At 42.2% G+C, this 16,472-nt stretch overlaps 2 protein-coding genes across 6 annotated transcripts in view; one reads left to right on the forward strand and one right to left on the reverse strand.

The window, feature by feature from the left end:
* LOC101167700 (inositol 1,4,5-trisphosphate receptor type 1) overlaps positions 1 to 2,569 on the reverse strand; it is an 82,846-nt gene extending 80,277 nt beyond the window's left edge. For 4 of the 5 annotated variants that reach the window (XM_020703475.2, XM_020703473.2, XM_020703474.2 and 1 more), the window contains exons 1-2: positions 2,082 to 2,563; positions 1,345 to 1,460 (exon numbers count right to left, since the gene is read on the reverse strand). In XM_020703475.2, the coding sequence (XP_020559134.1) occupies positions 1,345 to 1,436 (92 nt within the window). In that variant the 5' untranslated portion in view covers positions 1,437 to 1,460; positions 2,082 to 2,563. Of the gene's footprint in view, positions 1 to 1,344; positions 1,461 to 2,081 lie in introns of all 5 variants that reach the window. The other variant, XR_002290296.2, reaches the window with a different exon arrangement.
* Positions 2,570 to 2,661: 92 nt separating this feature from the next.
* sumf1 (sulfatase modifying factor 1) lies at positions 2,662 to 16,407 on the forward strand. The gene is made up of 9 exons (XM_004069103.4): positions 2,662 to 2,993; positions 10,839 to 11,012; positions 11,093 to 11,167; positions 12,392 to 12,474; positions 12,608 to 12,730; positions 12,818 to 12,932; positions 14,082 to 14,195; positions 14,270 to 14,329; positions 16,003 to 16,407. The coding sequence occupies exons 1-9, from the start codon at positions 2,733 to 2,735 to the stop codon at positions 16,102 to 16,104; spliced, it is 1,107 nt and encodes a 368-aa protein (XP_004069151.1). The 5' UTR covers positions 2,662 to 2,732; the 3' UTR covers positions 16,105 to 16,407.
* Positions 16,408 to 16,472: the final 65 nt, after the last annotated feature.

Below are 16,472 nucleotides of genomic sequence, written 5' to 3' on the forward strand. Positions count from 1 at the left end.
ACAAAACAAAAACACACATTTTGGAGATATCTAAATGAAGCTCTTAAAATATTATGGGATGGCCACAGGACCTATGACCTAGTGGCTGTTTTGTGGCAAAGTGTAAAATTAAGCGATTTTAACATTTTCGCACAAAAGTGGAAGAAGAAAATATTATTTGAACAAACTTCATGAATTTTCTCCCACATGCCGCCAGCTTAAGTCTACAACCACAACTCAAGTTTTATTGACCTTTGACCTCGGAAGGAGGCCGCCATCTTAAAATCTTTTTTAAATTAACTTTAGTACCAGCTAAAAATTTAAAGTCCTCCTAAGGATTTTGATTTATCACCTTCTAACTACTCGAGCATCATTGGAAAGCTACTTGGGAAAAGGTTATGTGTTTAGAAGTTGTATATTTTAAACAGAGTTAGAGAGGCGAGCTTGGAAAAATAGCGTTACCCTTTGCTCAAACATCATTTCCCATAATCTTGTGGAAAACTTCAAAGATGAATCCTTGGCCAAAACTGAACAAAATGCTATAACATAGGATGTGAACATATTAGGAATGTTACCAAAAAAAACCTTTGTTTCCAAGGAAATTCAAAAGTTTATTTTTGCAGATTCTTCTAAAAATTACATAGACCTGTTCGCCACCCCCAGGCAACCAAAACGTTAGATGGTCGCTATGGAGATAAAACCAACAGAAAAGCTGAAAAAAGTTGTTTTTTTAATCAATTTGTCATATGCAGCTCTGGCCAGGGTGGCAGGGGCAGATGGGAAGAATGAAGGGCCTGAAGCAACCACTCAGCCATGGGCAGGTAAGTGGGGGTCAGTGAAGGTAAAGGGCAAAGACGGGTAGCACTTGCATTATACAACGGTACTCAAGGCTTTCATGTTCTGCCTAAAACTGACTTTTGCATATAAATGGTACCCATGCACAAGCCTCTTGGCAGTTGCACTGCAACTCTGCAGGATTAAGTTTTCTTTTTGTTTTTTGTTTTCTTGTCTAATTAGAATGAAAATTAATCACATTTGGCCATTTTCCAGTTGTATGGACACTGGTGGCTCAGTCAAAAAGAGTATAAAAGATAAACACAAACTTTTGGCCACATTTCTTCCTGTGGGACTCTCAGGGGACGACTCATTCATAACTGAAGTTCCTCCAGAGAAGACTCCACCTGCTTTCACAGCGACCCACCCCTCTTTTGATACCACATGAGAATGTCTGCCTAAGCAGATGAAAGCCACATTCTATATCACAAGCGAACAGAGATGTGAGAAAAGTGTTGCAAAATCACAAGATCTGCAAGAGGTGGAGGCGTTAACTGCAGCAACAGTCCATTAGAGGTGAGAAAAACGTACCCCAAGGTGCTGATGAAGCCATTGGTGGATCCTTCTGCATACAGGGAGCAGATGTCTCCAATATGCAAGAAGCTGGACATCTTATCAGACATGATTGTTATGAAATCAGGCAGCACCTAAAAAGAAGGACAAAATTTAAAGAGCTATTTTCAATATATGCATTACTTCAACTGTCATGATAGCAGCAACTTGTGTAAGCTGACAGGCAGCCTTTGTGTAGGTGGATTTTTCGTTTCCAGCTTGCAGTTTAAAGGTACCACTGTTTTTTTTCCCTTTGCCTGATAAGTTACTGTCATCCCCAAAGATTTGAATAGAAGCGGCAGGAAATGAAAATACCCTGATGTTGGTGCTTCTGCTACCTCTGTTGGTTAATGATTAAGAGAGAGCTCATCTAAAACACCAAAAAGATCTCTGCACCTGCAGAAGGTCACCACAACTGACGCTGAAATGTGATCCCCCCCCCCCCCCCCCAGACTGCTCCCACGTTGTGGGAGTTGAAAAGTGCAGAAGAACAGCTTCACGAGATGAAGATCGCGGAAAAACACATCGAGAACAAATGTGATCCAAACGCACGAGCCTCCCTATGGATGGAGGGGTCTTTCTGGGTTTCCAAAACCCCGGAATCGCCCGCTTTTCTCCTCTCTTGAACATCTTTTTTTTCCCCTCCGTGAAGAACAGAATAGAGAAAGGCAGAGAGAGAAGATGTCAAACTGTGGGAGTTGCGCGCTCAACTTTACCTCCTCAGTGGTAGAAAAACGCTCAGATATTCAGCTTAGTCGGCGCCAGCATGAAAAACATGTCTGTGTTTCTCCTCTCCGCCGGACTGAGGGTAAAATCCAGTCTTCCGCGCGGGGAGGAAAGGCGTTTTTGACAGCTTTCGGCGCTCCTCGGAGCTCCGCGGCTGCGCTCGGAGGCAGGCGGGCACTGCTGCTGCTGCTGCCGGGGTGCCTGCTCTGCTGGCTCGCTGCCACCTTTTTTTTTTTTTTTTCCTCTGCTCAACAGGAGCCGCTGATTTGACGGCAGAGTTATGTGGCTCAGGAATCCCACACAAACCATTAAAATATATGTATATGCATTTTTTATCTCTTTCAATTTGCCGGGGGGAAATGATGTGAAAAACCAGGAACTGATATTTTATGTAATAATCTCAAACGATTTGGTCGTGGTTTTTTTTTTTACTTATATTTGAAATGGGCCCATTTTCAAATGCACTTATGTGTTTATTTCTCCTTTAAAAATAACGAATCAACAAATATTAAAAATAAAATTAAAAAAAAAGCTAGAAAGAGTTAAATTACGTGTTGCCCGGTCAGCTGACTGACCACGTGACTATCCCGGAAGTGACAGGAACAACAACACGAGGGGATTTTGATCCACCTTCATACAGAATGCTGCGTTTTCTGCGCCTGGTTCTCGTCCTTGCCTTCATGCGTGAAGCCTTTTCTCTGGAAGGCTCATGCGGGATGGAGCAGGAATCCGAGCCCGCAGAGGGAGCTGCGGGCTGCGGCTGTGACAAGCTAAAGAGAGCCTCCGGCGGGCCCATGATGATGACCGAGCCTCAGCCTGCCGGGAAGTACTCTTCTGCTGGCTCCAAGTCCAATGGAGGAGCGTCGGAGGCCCGTGGAGAGGAGAACCCAGTGCAAAGTCAGGTGTGAAAACAAGCATGCAAACATGTCATCAAAGGTTCATTCACAATAAAGCAAAAACATAACAAACAAAAACTGGAAAAAAGGAATTTTCTTTTGAATAGATTGGTAATGTAATAAAAGCTTGAAGTTTATACTATCCAGTTATTAAAACTAAACTAAAATTTTTGTTTATTTTCATCAATCAAACAGTTTGATTGTAAAACAAAGTTTGTTGCTCAAAGTGCTACAAACTCAGTTCACCATTTTAAAAAAACGCCATAGAAACATGTGCATAGTCACATTTACATGGTATTACCTTATTATGTAGAAAACCGAGAAGACATTAACAGTAGAACAAGATATTTTGTGCAGCTGTGTTTAGCTAATGTGTACGCCCCCAATGTAGATGACCCTAAATTCTTTCATTCCTTCTTCTCTGCGCTATCTGAACATACAGACAAATCGCTAATCATTGCAGGTGACCTCAACATGTGTTTAGATCCAGAGATGGATAGGCTAAATAACACAGGAAATCTTAGAATCTGGCAATCCACAAACACTGTTAAACAGTACATGGAGGATTTTGGTCTTTGTGATGTTTGGCGTTTATTCCACCCCACGAAAAGAACTTATACCTTTTTCTCCACAGTTCATCAATCATACTCCAGGCTAGATTATTTCTTGGTTAACAGCTCCTTGTTGAGCATAGCTACGGAAGCACAGATCCACCCCATTACTATCAGCGACCACGCACCAGTTTCCCTGACTCTTAAAAACAAAACATCACCACCTTCATTAAGGAGCTGGAGGTTCAATACATCGTTGCTCAGAGACCCTAACTTTATAGATTTCCTTGCTAAAGAATGGTCCTCATATCTTCAAAATAATGACCACCCAGGTATTTCCTCGTGCCTTTTATGGGAGGCCGGGAAAGCAGTCATGAGAGGAAAAATAATCGCCTTCTCATCCCACAAAAAAAGAAAAGAAAACTCTAAACTAGTGGATTTAGAGCAAAAAATCAGACTGTTAGAGGAAACCTACAGCAACTCTCCGGATGAACAAACTCTACAACAAATAAGGAAAGTAAGAATCGAATTAAATGAAATAACTAATCAAAGAACACAGTTTTTATTACAGAGACTACGCTTGGAGAGGTTTGATCACAGTAATAAATCTGGGAAATATTTGGCAAATCAACTCAAAATAAACAAAGAGAAGACAACTATTTCATCAGTCATAGACCTAACAGGAAATGCAACACATGATCCAGCTGCAATAAATTCAGTTTTTAAAAACTTTTACCAATCTCTCTACTCATCCCAAATTAATCCCTCTGACAATGACATCAACAGTTTTCTCAATAGCATAGATTTGCCTAGACCAACAGAGGAACAAATCACAGCCCTGGAGTCCCCTTTTACTAAAGAAGAGCTACATAAAGCATTAACCAACATGCCTAGTAAAAAAGCCCCAGGACCAGACGGCTTCCCAGCAGAATTTTATAAAGAGTTTTGGCAAATCTTAGCTCCCATTTTTCTCAGAATGACAATAGAAATTAAGGACAACAATTATCTACCTCCAAATATGAATTCTGCTAATATAATCTTACTTCTGAAACCTGGGAAAGATCCCACATCACCATCCAGCTATCGACCCATATCGCTGATTAATGCAGATCTTAAAATAATCTGCAAAGCTTTGGCGGGAAGGCTGGAGAAGGTAGTTCCCTCTCTAATACATCCTGACCAAACAGGTTTTATAAAGGGTAGACATTCATCTACCAACATGCGCAGATTAATCAACCTCATAGATTATACAACCATCAACAACCGAGAAGCAACCATTTTGTCACTGGACGCAGAAAAGGCATTTGATCGGGTCAACTGGAAATTTTTAATAGCCACCCTGAACAAATTTGGCTTTGGAAAATCATTTATTAACTGGATTAAAATACTATATGCCTCTCCTAATGCTCGTATCAGAACAAATGATCAAACATCTCCAAGCTTTAATTTACAAAGAGGAACCAGACAAGGCTGTCCACTATCTCCGTCTTTATTTGCACTATTTATTGAACCTCTAGCTGCTGCTATTAGGCAAAGTCGAGACATTGAAGGCATTCAAACCAAAAATTTAGAACACAAAATAAGTCTTTATGCAGATGATGTTTTACTATTTACTCCTAATTCACAATCTTCCATCTGCCAAATCATCTCCCTAATTAATAGATTTTCCTCAGTTTCAGAATACTCCATAAACTGGTCTAAAAGCACAATTTTACCAATTAATTGCAATTATCTAAATCCGTCATCTATTAAAATACAAACAGGCAACATAAAGTACTTAGGTATAAATATCTCCTCTAGGCTTTCTGATCTACTCAAGCTAAACCACACCCAACTACTTAAAACAACCGAGGCTGATCTCACTAGATGGAAAACTCTACCCATTTCTCTAATCGGGAGAGTTGCAGCCATAAAAATGATGATTCTCCCAAAAATTAACTACCTATTTTCAATGATTCCTTCCAAACCTCCAACTACTTGGTTCAAATCATTAGACTCATTCATTTCCCAATACCTCTGGGAAGGTAAACCCCCACGGATTAGTTTAAAAACTATTAAAAAACCTAAAGATAGAGGAGGACTAGGCCTTCCAGACTTCCAGGACTACTACTCCGCGAACAGATTGTGTTATGTACAAAAATGGCTGAATCCTGGTGTGCTGGATGAATCCTGGCTAGACATTGAACAAAATCTCTGTGATAACCTAGATATTTCTAATTTACCTTTCTTCAGTTCTAAAATTAAACAACACAAATGCTTCAGAAGTTTAAACATCAGCTCATCCTTAACAGCCTGGTGGGATTTTCTTAAAAAAAACAACCTCACATTATTTCCATGTAAACTTACCCCCATTTGGAATAACCCTGACATTTTGATTAACAAAAACATGATTCATTTTGCTTCATGGAAGAACAAAGGAATCGAGCAGTTCCAGCATATAATTCAGAATAGAAAATTTATGTCCCTCTCAACGTTATCCTCAACCTATGGAATTAATATAAACAAATTTCTAGAATATCAGCAGCTTAAATCAGCTATAAGCACTAAATACTGCCTGACCCAAATAGACCTAGACCCTCCCCTTACAGTAACACATTTCATGGACCTTAAAAATCCCAAACTCACCTCCAAAATTTATAAGATGTTATCAGACATAGATGAAACCATTTACTTACCCATGACAAAATGGGAGTCTGAGCTATCATTGAATTCTAGTGATCAATTTTGGCTACAGATCTGTTTGAATGCCTTTAATATGACCAAAAGCCCTAATCTGCAACTTATTCAATACAAGATTCTCCACAGAACTCACTACACCGGACAGAGGTTATTTAAAATGGGTCTCAATCAGTCTGCTACATGCACACAGTGCATAGGTAACAACATAGACGACTATTTGCATGCCCTGTGGGTCTGTCCACCTGTCCAATCATTCTGGCATAAGGTTTGTGAGGATTTATCAATCTGGTTTAATCATAAGATTCCTGCTTGCCCCAAATTCTGCTTATTAGGTGACCTGAATAACATCAACATGGAATCTAACAAGGCTTATATGGTTCTCACCGCTGTATGTATCGCAAAGAAAACTATCCTCCTAAACTGGAAATCTAAAAATAATCTTAGCATCAACCACTACAGAAACCTCATGTCAGAGCATATTAGTTCAGAGATAATGTCCTCCACAAAAAACCTGTCGGCTTCAGACTCTCCCTGGCTCCAGCTGGTTAGTCACATCACCTAGTGGGGGTGGGATGGTGATAGGTTGAGCCGGGTCCTGGCTGGTTGGGTGGGCCGGGGTGGGTTTGGGGGGGTGGGCTCTGCCGGGCCTGTCGTTCTCCCGGCTCGGGGCTCTGGTTGCCTGGGTGGGGTGGTGGTGGGGGCGCACACTCTGCCGGCAACTTGGCAGGGGTTCCTGGGCGGGTGCCTGCTGGGCGCAGGGTAGGCAGTGCGGCTGACCGGGAACGGCGGCCGGGTGCCGTGCTGGGTGGCTGGTCGCCGTGGCGGGGGCCGGGGGGGGACTTGGGGCTCTGGGGCCTGGGGTCGTCTGCCCGTGGCCGGTGTTTCGCCCGTGGCCGGTAGTTGCCGCGTGGCCTGGCCCCCCGGGGGTCGGCGCCGCAGTCACAGCAGGGGTTAATGGGTTCACTTGGGTGGGTTTATTTCATTATTATTATTATTATTATTATTATTATTATTATTATTATTATTATTATTATATTAATTATTTTATTATTATTATTATTATTATTATTATTATTATTATTATTATTATTATTATTATTATTACTTATTTATTTTTTTGGGGGGGGGGCCTGGGGGGGCAGTCTGCTAGTCCTTAGGGGGGCCAGGGTATGAATGGTGGGGCTGGACCCCCTGCCCCCCCGTTCTGGCACCGGGACCCTTCCTTGCTGGCTGTCTCTCGGCGCCGCGAGGCTCTGGCCTCCGACTGCGGCTGGCTTGGCGTTTCTGGCTGCCCGGCCGCTCTGGGAGGGGGGGCGCCTACCGCGGCCGGCTGGGGGGCCGGTCGCTCGGGGGAGCCTTCTCCCCCGGTTGTGCCCATCCGCCCGCTCCTCCCCGCTCTCACCCAAACAAATATTGCACACAGGCACATAGGGCCCCGGGATCTGGATGGGAGGGGTATGCTGGCGGGGCTCACTGGGGATGCCCCTCTCTGGGTTCTCGTTGGCACCCGCCCTCCTCCCCGCTTTTTACTTGCATATTAGACACTCTGATTCATCTAGGGCCTTGTGGAGAGGGTCTGGTGGAGGGGGGCACGGTGAAACATCCGTGCTCACCTTTCGCTGGCCCCCCCACAATTTTAACTTCCTCTGTAGACACACACACTGCATGCTAGCAGCACACACACAGCAAATACACACCACTCACAGAGGGACTCCGGAGTGGGGGGCTTTGCGGCTTGGCAGCGGTGGATCCCCCCACACTGGTGACCTCCTATTTTACCTGCAGCACACACACAGCACTCCCACACCTCCATACATGGGTGGGGTCGGGGGGGGGCGGCCGGTCTTCACCCGCCTGGTCCTCTCAGGGCGGCCGGGCTTATGGGGGTCCTGTCGGCTGCGGGAGGGGTCGGGCATGCGGCGCTGGGGGTCGGCCGGCTGGGGGGGGGGGTTGCTGCTTGGCGGCGGGGGTAGGGAGGGTAACCAGATGATTGTGAGTATGTGTGTGTGAGTGCATGGGTAGGACCGACCTGGGGGCTGGCTCGCTGGGACCCTCTGGGGCTTTCCCTCCCCATCACAGAGAGGGGAGGGCACTGAGAGGGTTGGGGAGGGGGGGTCAGATATTATGGCGGGGGGGGTGGTAGTGCGTAGGGTTTTAGGGGGGTGGCTGTGGCTGTGGGTGCGTGGCGATCCCTGGGTTGCTAGGGTCGCGGGCCTGGGCTGGCTTGCGGGGACGGGGCGCCGGTCGGGTGGTGGCCGGCTCTTGGGTTCCGGGGGCCCTGGCTTCGTCCCTGGCCTTTGTCTCGGTGTCCGGCGCCCGATGGCCCCCATGGCTGCCGCCTGGTACGGCTAAGCGCTCCTGTCTTGTGGCCTGGGGGCCGGACACTGGGTTCGCTTGTGCCTCTGGGCATTGGGGGGGCCCCTGTAGGGGGGCCCTCTCTGTGCCTGGCTGGTGGGGTGGGCGGTCCCCTCCTCCTCCCCTCCCGGGCTGCCTGGGTCCGGATGCTGGGGGGGCTTCTCGCCTGGGGGGCTCTCCTCCCCTCTCCTGGTCTGGCTGGTCTAGCTGGGTAGGATCTGGCTCCCTTTATGAACACACGGTTCACGTCGGCAGCATGCATGTATCTCCACCCCCACGTGCACGTGCACACTCCACACTGCTCCCTGTCTGCTTCATCCCTCCTCCTTACCTACAGTGTATTGATGGACAGATATTTTTCGCTCATCTTAGTGTCAGATTTTCACCTTTGATGTAACATTCGTCTTTCCAGCAGATCTGGTATAATTGTTACAGCTTAAATTAATAACTTAGTCAAATCAGTGCTTGTATCCCCCACCTTTTCACCTTTCTTCCTTTTACTCTCTTCCACCCTCCCCTCACATTCTTCCCCTCTCCCTCCCCACACACACTAAATGTAACAAATAAATAAAAAATAATACGACAAAAAGGGGTTTATACAAATCTACACTCTAGTTTCTTGAAGCTATATAACCTCTTTTTGTGATAGTAAAACCTGTCCAACACAAAAAGCCTTCAGCTCTAATCTGTTTGCTCAGCTGTTGGACAGAACAAGTTAAAAAAAAAAAAAAAAAAAAAAAAAAAAAGAACAAGATATTTTGGTGTTCTTGAATATAACCCAGATATAAAACAGTTAATTAAGTGAACTAATAAAGATGTTTAAACGTAAATAAACCACACTCATCCTCTTTTATACTGAGCCCAGGAACTGACGTGGGTAAAATAACACTTAAATTTCTGCCATGTTTATAGTAAATCCACTAGATATGAGTTGGGAAGTCATTTGTTTTGGTGCCAAATAGAAGTTTAAACAGTAAACTGATTCTTGTCAGCGTTTTGTAAGTACGTTTTTTTTTTTTTTTTTGTGCAGAAAGATGTTTATGTAGTGTATATTAAACAAACTAGCATTAATGGTAATCAGTCATTAACTCAAATTTTTTACTAAATTTTAAAATAATTTTTGAATTATATCACCTCTAAAAATGGAAATGCATAAAAAAGGAGATAATTGTGTGTGTGCATACAGCGGGGAAAATAAGTATTGAACACGTCAACAATTCTCTCAAAAAACACATTTCTAATCGAGCTATTGACACGAAATTTTCACCAGATGTCGGCATCAACTCAAGTAATGCACACATAGAAAGAAATCCAAACATTTATGTCCATAAATGAAGTTATGTATTCGACTGTTTTCTCCATGCAGGAGGCGTCTTGAGGCTGTAATCACCAACAAAGGTTTTTGCACTAAGTAGTAAATAAATTTCAGTAAGCGTGTTCAATACTTATTCCCTGTGCCATTTCACTTAATTACACATAACTTCATTTATGGACATAAATGTTTGGATTTCTTTCTATGTGTGCATTACTTGGGTTGATGCCGACATCTGGTGAAAATTTCGTGTCAATAGCTCGATTAGAAATGTGTTTTTTGAGAGAATTGTTGACGTGTTCAATACTTATTTTCCCCGCTGTATCTGTATATTTTCCTATATATGTGTATCTGAAACTTAATGAGTACTCATTAGAGGGAGCCGGATATAATAGATAGTGGGTGCACAAGGAAATAAGATTGGTGAAGGGCATGGGAATGAGAACTTATAAGGCTTTTACTTCTTCTCACTCACTTCCAGTTATTTGTTGTATTTTTTCATTTTATTTTGTCATATGTTTCCATTTAAAGATTCACTCCGATCATCTTCTGATCTATTTTTAAAGCCTTCCCAGTGGTCTTTTACTTATGAATTGTTTTTATCCCCGCTGTTGTTTTCTAGTACATAGTTGCAGAGCGGCAGTATTTGATTAGAAATTCGTCTCTTGAGTTGTGGAGGACTGTTGGCGGAGAGGAATCCCGCCCCCCTTCCCTGTCTGCTGCTGATTGATGATTTGAATAACGAAATACTCTGAAATAAATTCTAAGCCTAAATTATATTATATGTTCCCTATCGTCAAAAAAAAGCCACAGTTAAATGTTGAAAATACCTTTTTCATTAGAGTGGGGCTTTAAAAATACGTCGGAAAGAAAACATTTTCATCACCATTTTCATTGTGTTTCTTTTATTTCTGAAGTTTCTCAGTCTAAGTGACATTTTAATGCCGCCCACAGATGGCGTGGATTTCTGGAGGAGAGTTTCTGATGGGAACAGACCAGCCTGGCATCGCTGCAGATGGCGAGGGCCCACAGCGGCCGGTGCACGTGGACTCTTTCCACATGGACATTCATGAAGTAACCAACCGACAGTTCCAGAGCTTCGTCCGTGCCACAGGGTACATCACTGAGGTAATTCATGTTTTCAGATTTAGAAATGAGTTTTGACTGTGATCCTGTCTTTCGTTCAAACGCTTTATCTTTTGTGTCAGGCGGAAAAATTTGGAGACTCGTTTGTATTTGAGGGAATTGTGAGCGAAGACGTCAAAAGCCAAATCAGCCAAGCAGTAAGTCCATTCACTGTTCAGTTTCCATTCATCGCCCAGCAGCAAGCTCCATCTACAGTCTAAACTTAGATGGGCTTTCTTCCATCAAGAAAACACCAACTGAGGACACAGCAACATTTTTTACTGCCCCACCCCGCACAGAACTAGGTGATAGCTGACAGATGCAGGTGGTTATTATGGTGGTTGCTATCGGAATGTGCAGCATTCAAGTGCCAGGGGTGGAAAAGTTCACAGATCCGAGTCAGGTTAGGTCAGGTCCCTGCTTCCTGGTTTCAGATTTCCTCGTGACTTAGAGGAATTCATCAGGAAAGACAAAGTGAGAGCACTCAAAGTATTAAAGCTTTGATGCCTAGAGCTAGTCAAGCTTGTGCCAAATTTAGATTTATGTTTAAATTAATAAATGAACAGGTTTCTTTGGTCTTAAAATGACACATAGAATTTAAAAAGTGTACATAAAAATACTAAATAATTAGGATGGAGTGCTTAAAGCTTTTCTTTACTCCGTTTTCTTTTAATTAGACTTACATTTACATGTTTTTTAAGATCTCCTCATATTATCCTTCCTCAGAGAGTATCTCTTTGCTGAATGCATGTGTCTTGTTTCCTATAAACAAATCCAATTACTGTGATTTTGCAACATCTTGCTTTGGATCTAAAGAGAAATTTGTTAGGAGCAATTATTAGCTAAAACAACAAAAAAGGCCTTTGCATTCTTTACAGGAAGACTGCATGAATCAGTTTTGACATAGAACTTTTATGAAATGTAAAGAAAAGTAAAAGTATTTTGAACATTTATTTCAGATTTCTGTCTTTTTAGATACATTTTTTTAAATATAATGCGAAGTTGCCATATAGGTTACAATCAAAATAAGATAGTATGCTGGAAGACTTTTTCAAGTATCTTATATCTGGTAAAACCAAAGTATATTCTGCTTTATAAAGCATCCAGCGTGTTCATGGGTTGGCTACAGGGGCCTCGACACCACAGACCTCTCCCAGATGAAAGCCAGACGCAGGGAATTCACTGCTTCATCTCAGCTGTCAGGTGCAGCTTCAGCCTGAGAGGCATCACTGAAATCTGTGCCAGCCGTTACTGGAACTATTGTGTAGAGAGTTTGCATCAAACCCGGAAACATGTCTGTTGACTTAAAAAAAATGGAGGAGAAAAACACAATAAAACACCAAAATCCGTTCTTCCTTCTTCAAAACAACAAAAAAAAACAGGTGGCTGCTGCCCCCTGGTGGCTTCCAGTGAAAGGGGCGAACTGGAAGCACCCTGAAGGTCCAGACTCCAACATCACAGACAGGCGAGTACACAGTTCAGGATCCATATTACAACACTTAATTTTCTAACCACTCAGAGTTCATATGCAGACTTTGCTTTATTAAGGGAAACATTTTGATAAAATTGAGTGTGCTCATTAAAGCTGCTTATTGCAGGATGGATCATCCTGTCGTTCAGGTTTCTTGGAATGATGCCTTGGCTTACTGCTCCTGGGTCAACAAGAGACTTCCCACTGAGGCAGAGTGGGAGGTTGCCTGCAGGGGCGGCCTGAAGGACAGGTGATATTTCTAAGAAGGAAGTCCTGCCTTCAGGGTTCCTTTAAGTCTTTTCTGATGAATATCCTGGTATAATGCCTCCATGCCTAGACTCTACCCCTGGGGAAACAAGCTAAACCCAAAGGGACAGCATTACGCCAACCTCTGGCAGGGGGAATTCCCAGCACACAACTCTGCAGAGGATGGCTACACTAAAACCTCCCCGGTAAGAAGAAAAGACAAAGGAAATCAAACTATGATAAGAAAGTCATATTTCAGGTTAGATAGTGGAGACATTATCTTAAAGGTTTCCTGGATTCCTGAAAACAAGCCTTAAAAACCTGAAAGACCCACTCCGATGAGTGGGAGAGTGTGTAAACAAAGGGCTCTCCGTCATGGGTGACGAAAAGGGGGAGTGGGGTTGCTCTGTGACAACGGCCCCACCCACAACTCAGAGGTGACTTTCTGATGAACTCCTGCTGCTCTGCGGAAATAATCTCCTAGAAAACAACACAGGTTTCTTGATTTTCGCCAAAATCTGCATAATCTTAACGCTACTGCCTCCCGAGCGGGGTTCGGCTGCTGAGAATTTCCCCATTGTGTGATAAATAAAGTATCAATTATTATTATTATTATTATTATTATTATTACTATAATCATAACCTAAAGACCCCTGAGAACGCTTTTATAAAATCTCAAAAGATGATCGGAGTGGGACTTTTAGTGATCTGGCTAATTGAAAGTAAACACCTACCAGTTTTAATGTGTGTTAATGTAGGGAAAGTTGAACCAGCAGGTTTAAAAGGGAATAATTACACATAAATCTGAGAACACACATTTAAAAAGCAGCTAAAAAGTTGAGTCTTTTTAAAGTTTGTTGTCCTCTTCAATCCTATAACCCTTTCCATCCCGTTTGCTAATCCCAACATTCAGAATAACCAACTACCTCATGCATTAGGAGGCCGGACAGGTCTGAATGTGCTCATAATCTCTTGCTCATAAACCTCTTGCTCCTTTTTTGTCGAGACGGATTATCGATTGTGGAGATGTTCCAAACAGACACACACTCAGCCAATCAGAGCAGCACCTCCACAGTGAGACTCCTCGCTGAGCAGCAGCCTGTTTATGGAAGGACTTTAGCAGAACTTCTCCGCTCATCGGTCATTTGTCAAACCTGCCCAGTTTTAAATAAATATCTGTATTTGCCCTTGGTGGGTTAGTCTAGCTGGAGAGGGAGGCCCGGATAGATCCCGTTAGAAGGAATATTTATCCTTTTATGCAGGCAGCACCGATGTATTGTTAGCAAATCATGTATTTGTATTCAAATGTATTTATGCCAGCAGGCAGTGTTGTTGTAACCTAGATTTTTCTGCAGGTGATGTCCTTCCCAGGCAATGCTTTTGGTCTGTATGACATGGTGGGGAACGCATGGGAGTGGACCTCAGACTGGTGGAGCGTGCACCACACAACAGACCATCAGCACAACCCAGTAAAAACCAGCATCATTTTCCACTTCTCACCTCCTACGAAGGTAGTTTTTAACGTGATGGATTTCTTTTGCAGACGGGTCCTCCGTCAGGCACAGATAAGGTGAAGAAAGGAGGCTCGTACATGTGCCACAAGGTAAATTTGGCAAAAAGATCAGCAAAAATTCCTGCAGTTTGTTCTTAAAACAATTATTGCCCCAACATTAATCTGTAGCACGTCCAAATTTTAGAGGAAAAACTGGACTTTGTTACATGTTGACTTCCTGAGGTTAAAATGAAGAAACTCTTTGTGTGCCATTAAAAATCTGAACAAACAGTAAATGACATTAAATACAGCTTTTAGTCTGAGCAAACTGAACTGCAGATTTAACTGATGAGAAAAGAGGAAATTTTATTCTTACACACTCACTGATAAATGGTCTTCATCTTGAGATTGGCAGCAGACATTTGCCCCTGAATCCTCCTTGAGGCGCCACTTTGTCATGAGCTGAAACGGCGCCGGTGTGGAGCTACAAACGGGAACATAATGAAGTAACATCACGGCTATGCAGCGGCCAGAAATCATCTTCTGATTCCTTCCAATGCAGAGAGGCGGAGTAAAGCTCGGGCTTCATACTCAGTCTGCTCTTCTGGGTTTTAGAGGCAGGGCTCTGGAACTGGCGCATATTGGCCACTCTAGAGGATTTACGGGTTTTAGCAACAACACAAACCATTTCTGTGTTACTGATGGTCCAGCAGGACTCCCAATTTTGTTGAAGGCATTAGAAGAAAAGAAATAAAAGAACTTCAATTTCTTGGTCTGACAATAGTGAAAAAAAATGTGTTTATGTTTGTGTGGAGGTAGAAAGGTTTTGGCATTTGGTGGTGAATGATCAAAAACGTAACCTAATAATTATAATTATAGAGATTACAATATGGAACCCTGGACATGAGGCTAAAAATCAAAGTGTTCCCTCAAATTAGTATTATATGGCCACAAGTTTGTATTTTGTGGCAACAAATACACTTTTATTAGACATTTGTGCATACAAAATACTAAGCTGTGTGGACAAAATGCTAGCTATGGCCACAAAATACCAATTGTGCCCACAATATGCTAATAAAATGTTTAATACTAATTTGTACCCACAAAATACTAATTATGGCCAAAAAATACTAAGCTGTGTCCACAAAATGCGAATAAATTCATATTTGTGGCCACAAAATACAAAATTATGGCCACATAATATGCTAATTTGTGTCCACAAAAGGCTAATAAAATACAAATGTATGGCCAAAAATTATTTATTTGAAAAAACACTTTTTTATTATGTCAAGTCCAGGACTGAGTAGTACTGGGCTTTGAAACACATTCAGCAATTTTCATTTTACCGGTAGTACAGAAATAGTGAAATTTTCAGTAGTGTGTGGAAGTTTGTTATCAATTTTATTATTTTTTTTACAATTTGTATCAATTTTATTCATCAATTTTTCTTTTCATTATTTTACATGACAATGAAAAATAATTTTTTAGTTCATATTTCTAATGTGTTGCCAAGTTTGGTAAAGTAGGTTGTCATTAATAAACATTGGTTTCTATCTGAGCCTTTGTAACAACAGTCAGATTTTTTTTGTTTCTGTGATTGTTTACCTAGTTTTGTTTATTAAATCGGAATAAATAAACGAACAGGAGGTAAAATAATAACCGTGAATACTCAGGCAGAATTCCCAGCTTTATTATCTTTTTTAAGAACAAGACTATTTAAAAAAAAAAAAGAGAGATGACATATTTGGAGTAACACTTTGTCCTCTTATCTCCCGTGTCTTCAGTCTTATTGTTACAGGTACAGATGTGCTGCTCGAAGCCAAAACACTCCAGACAGCTCCGCTTCCAATCTTGGTTTTCGCTGTGCTGCTGAACAGAAACGATGACAGAACCAAATCAGTTTGATCCAAGAACTTCTGGCTCACGCTCTTGTCATGAGATCAATCCGATTCTTTTGCTGCCACCGACAATTCTGAAGAAGTCAAATCTAAAATATATTTTTGTAACTCTAATTTTACAAAGGCAGATTTTTTGTACTGTCTCTGACAATGTATGTAAAGGCAGAATGTAAGGACTCTAAAGTTATTTATGTGAGTAAAAGTGAGAGATTTCCCCACATGCTGCAGAGAAACGTGTTTATAGCTTTTTTTCTGTGGAATAAAGGGACCATGAGCGGATAAAGAACCCAACATGAGCCTTGACAGTGTTTTTGTTTCTGCTTTAGTCAAACAGTTAATGCTAAGAAAAAGTAATT

Source organism: Oryzias latipes, chromosome 5 (assembly GCF_002234675.1).
Source record: "Oryzias latipes chromosome 5, ASM223467v1".
NCBI lineage: Eukaryota > Metazoa > Chordata > Actinopteri > Beloniformes > Adrianichthyidae > Oryzias > Oryzias latipes.

What these genes read in the sequence shown, in the direction of transcription:
- sumf1 (XM_004069103.4), top strand. Translation starts at nt 2,733, where the DNA reads ATGCTGCGTTTTCTGCGCCTGGTTCTCGTCCTTGCCTTCATGCGTGAA. An exon ending in AGAACCCAGTGCAAAGTCAG is followed by an intron (nt 2,994 to 10,838) that starts GTGTGAAAACAA and finishes TGCCGCCCACAG; the next exon opens with ATGGCGTGGATTTCTGGAGG. An exon ending in AAAGCCAAATCAGCCAAGCA is followed by an intron (nt 11,168 to 12,391) that starts GTAAGTCCATTC and finishes AAAAAAAAACAG; the next exon opens with GTGGCTGCTGCCCCCTGGTG.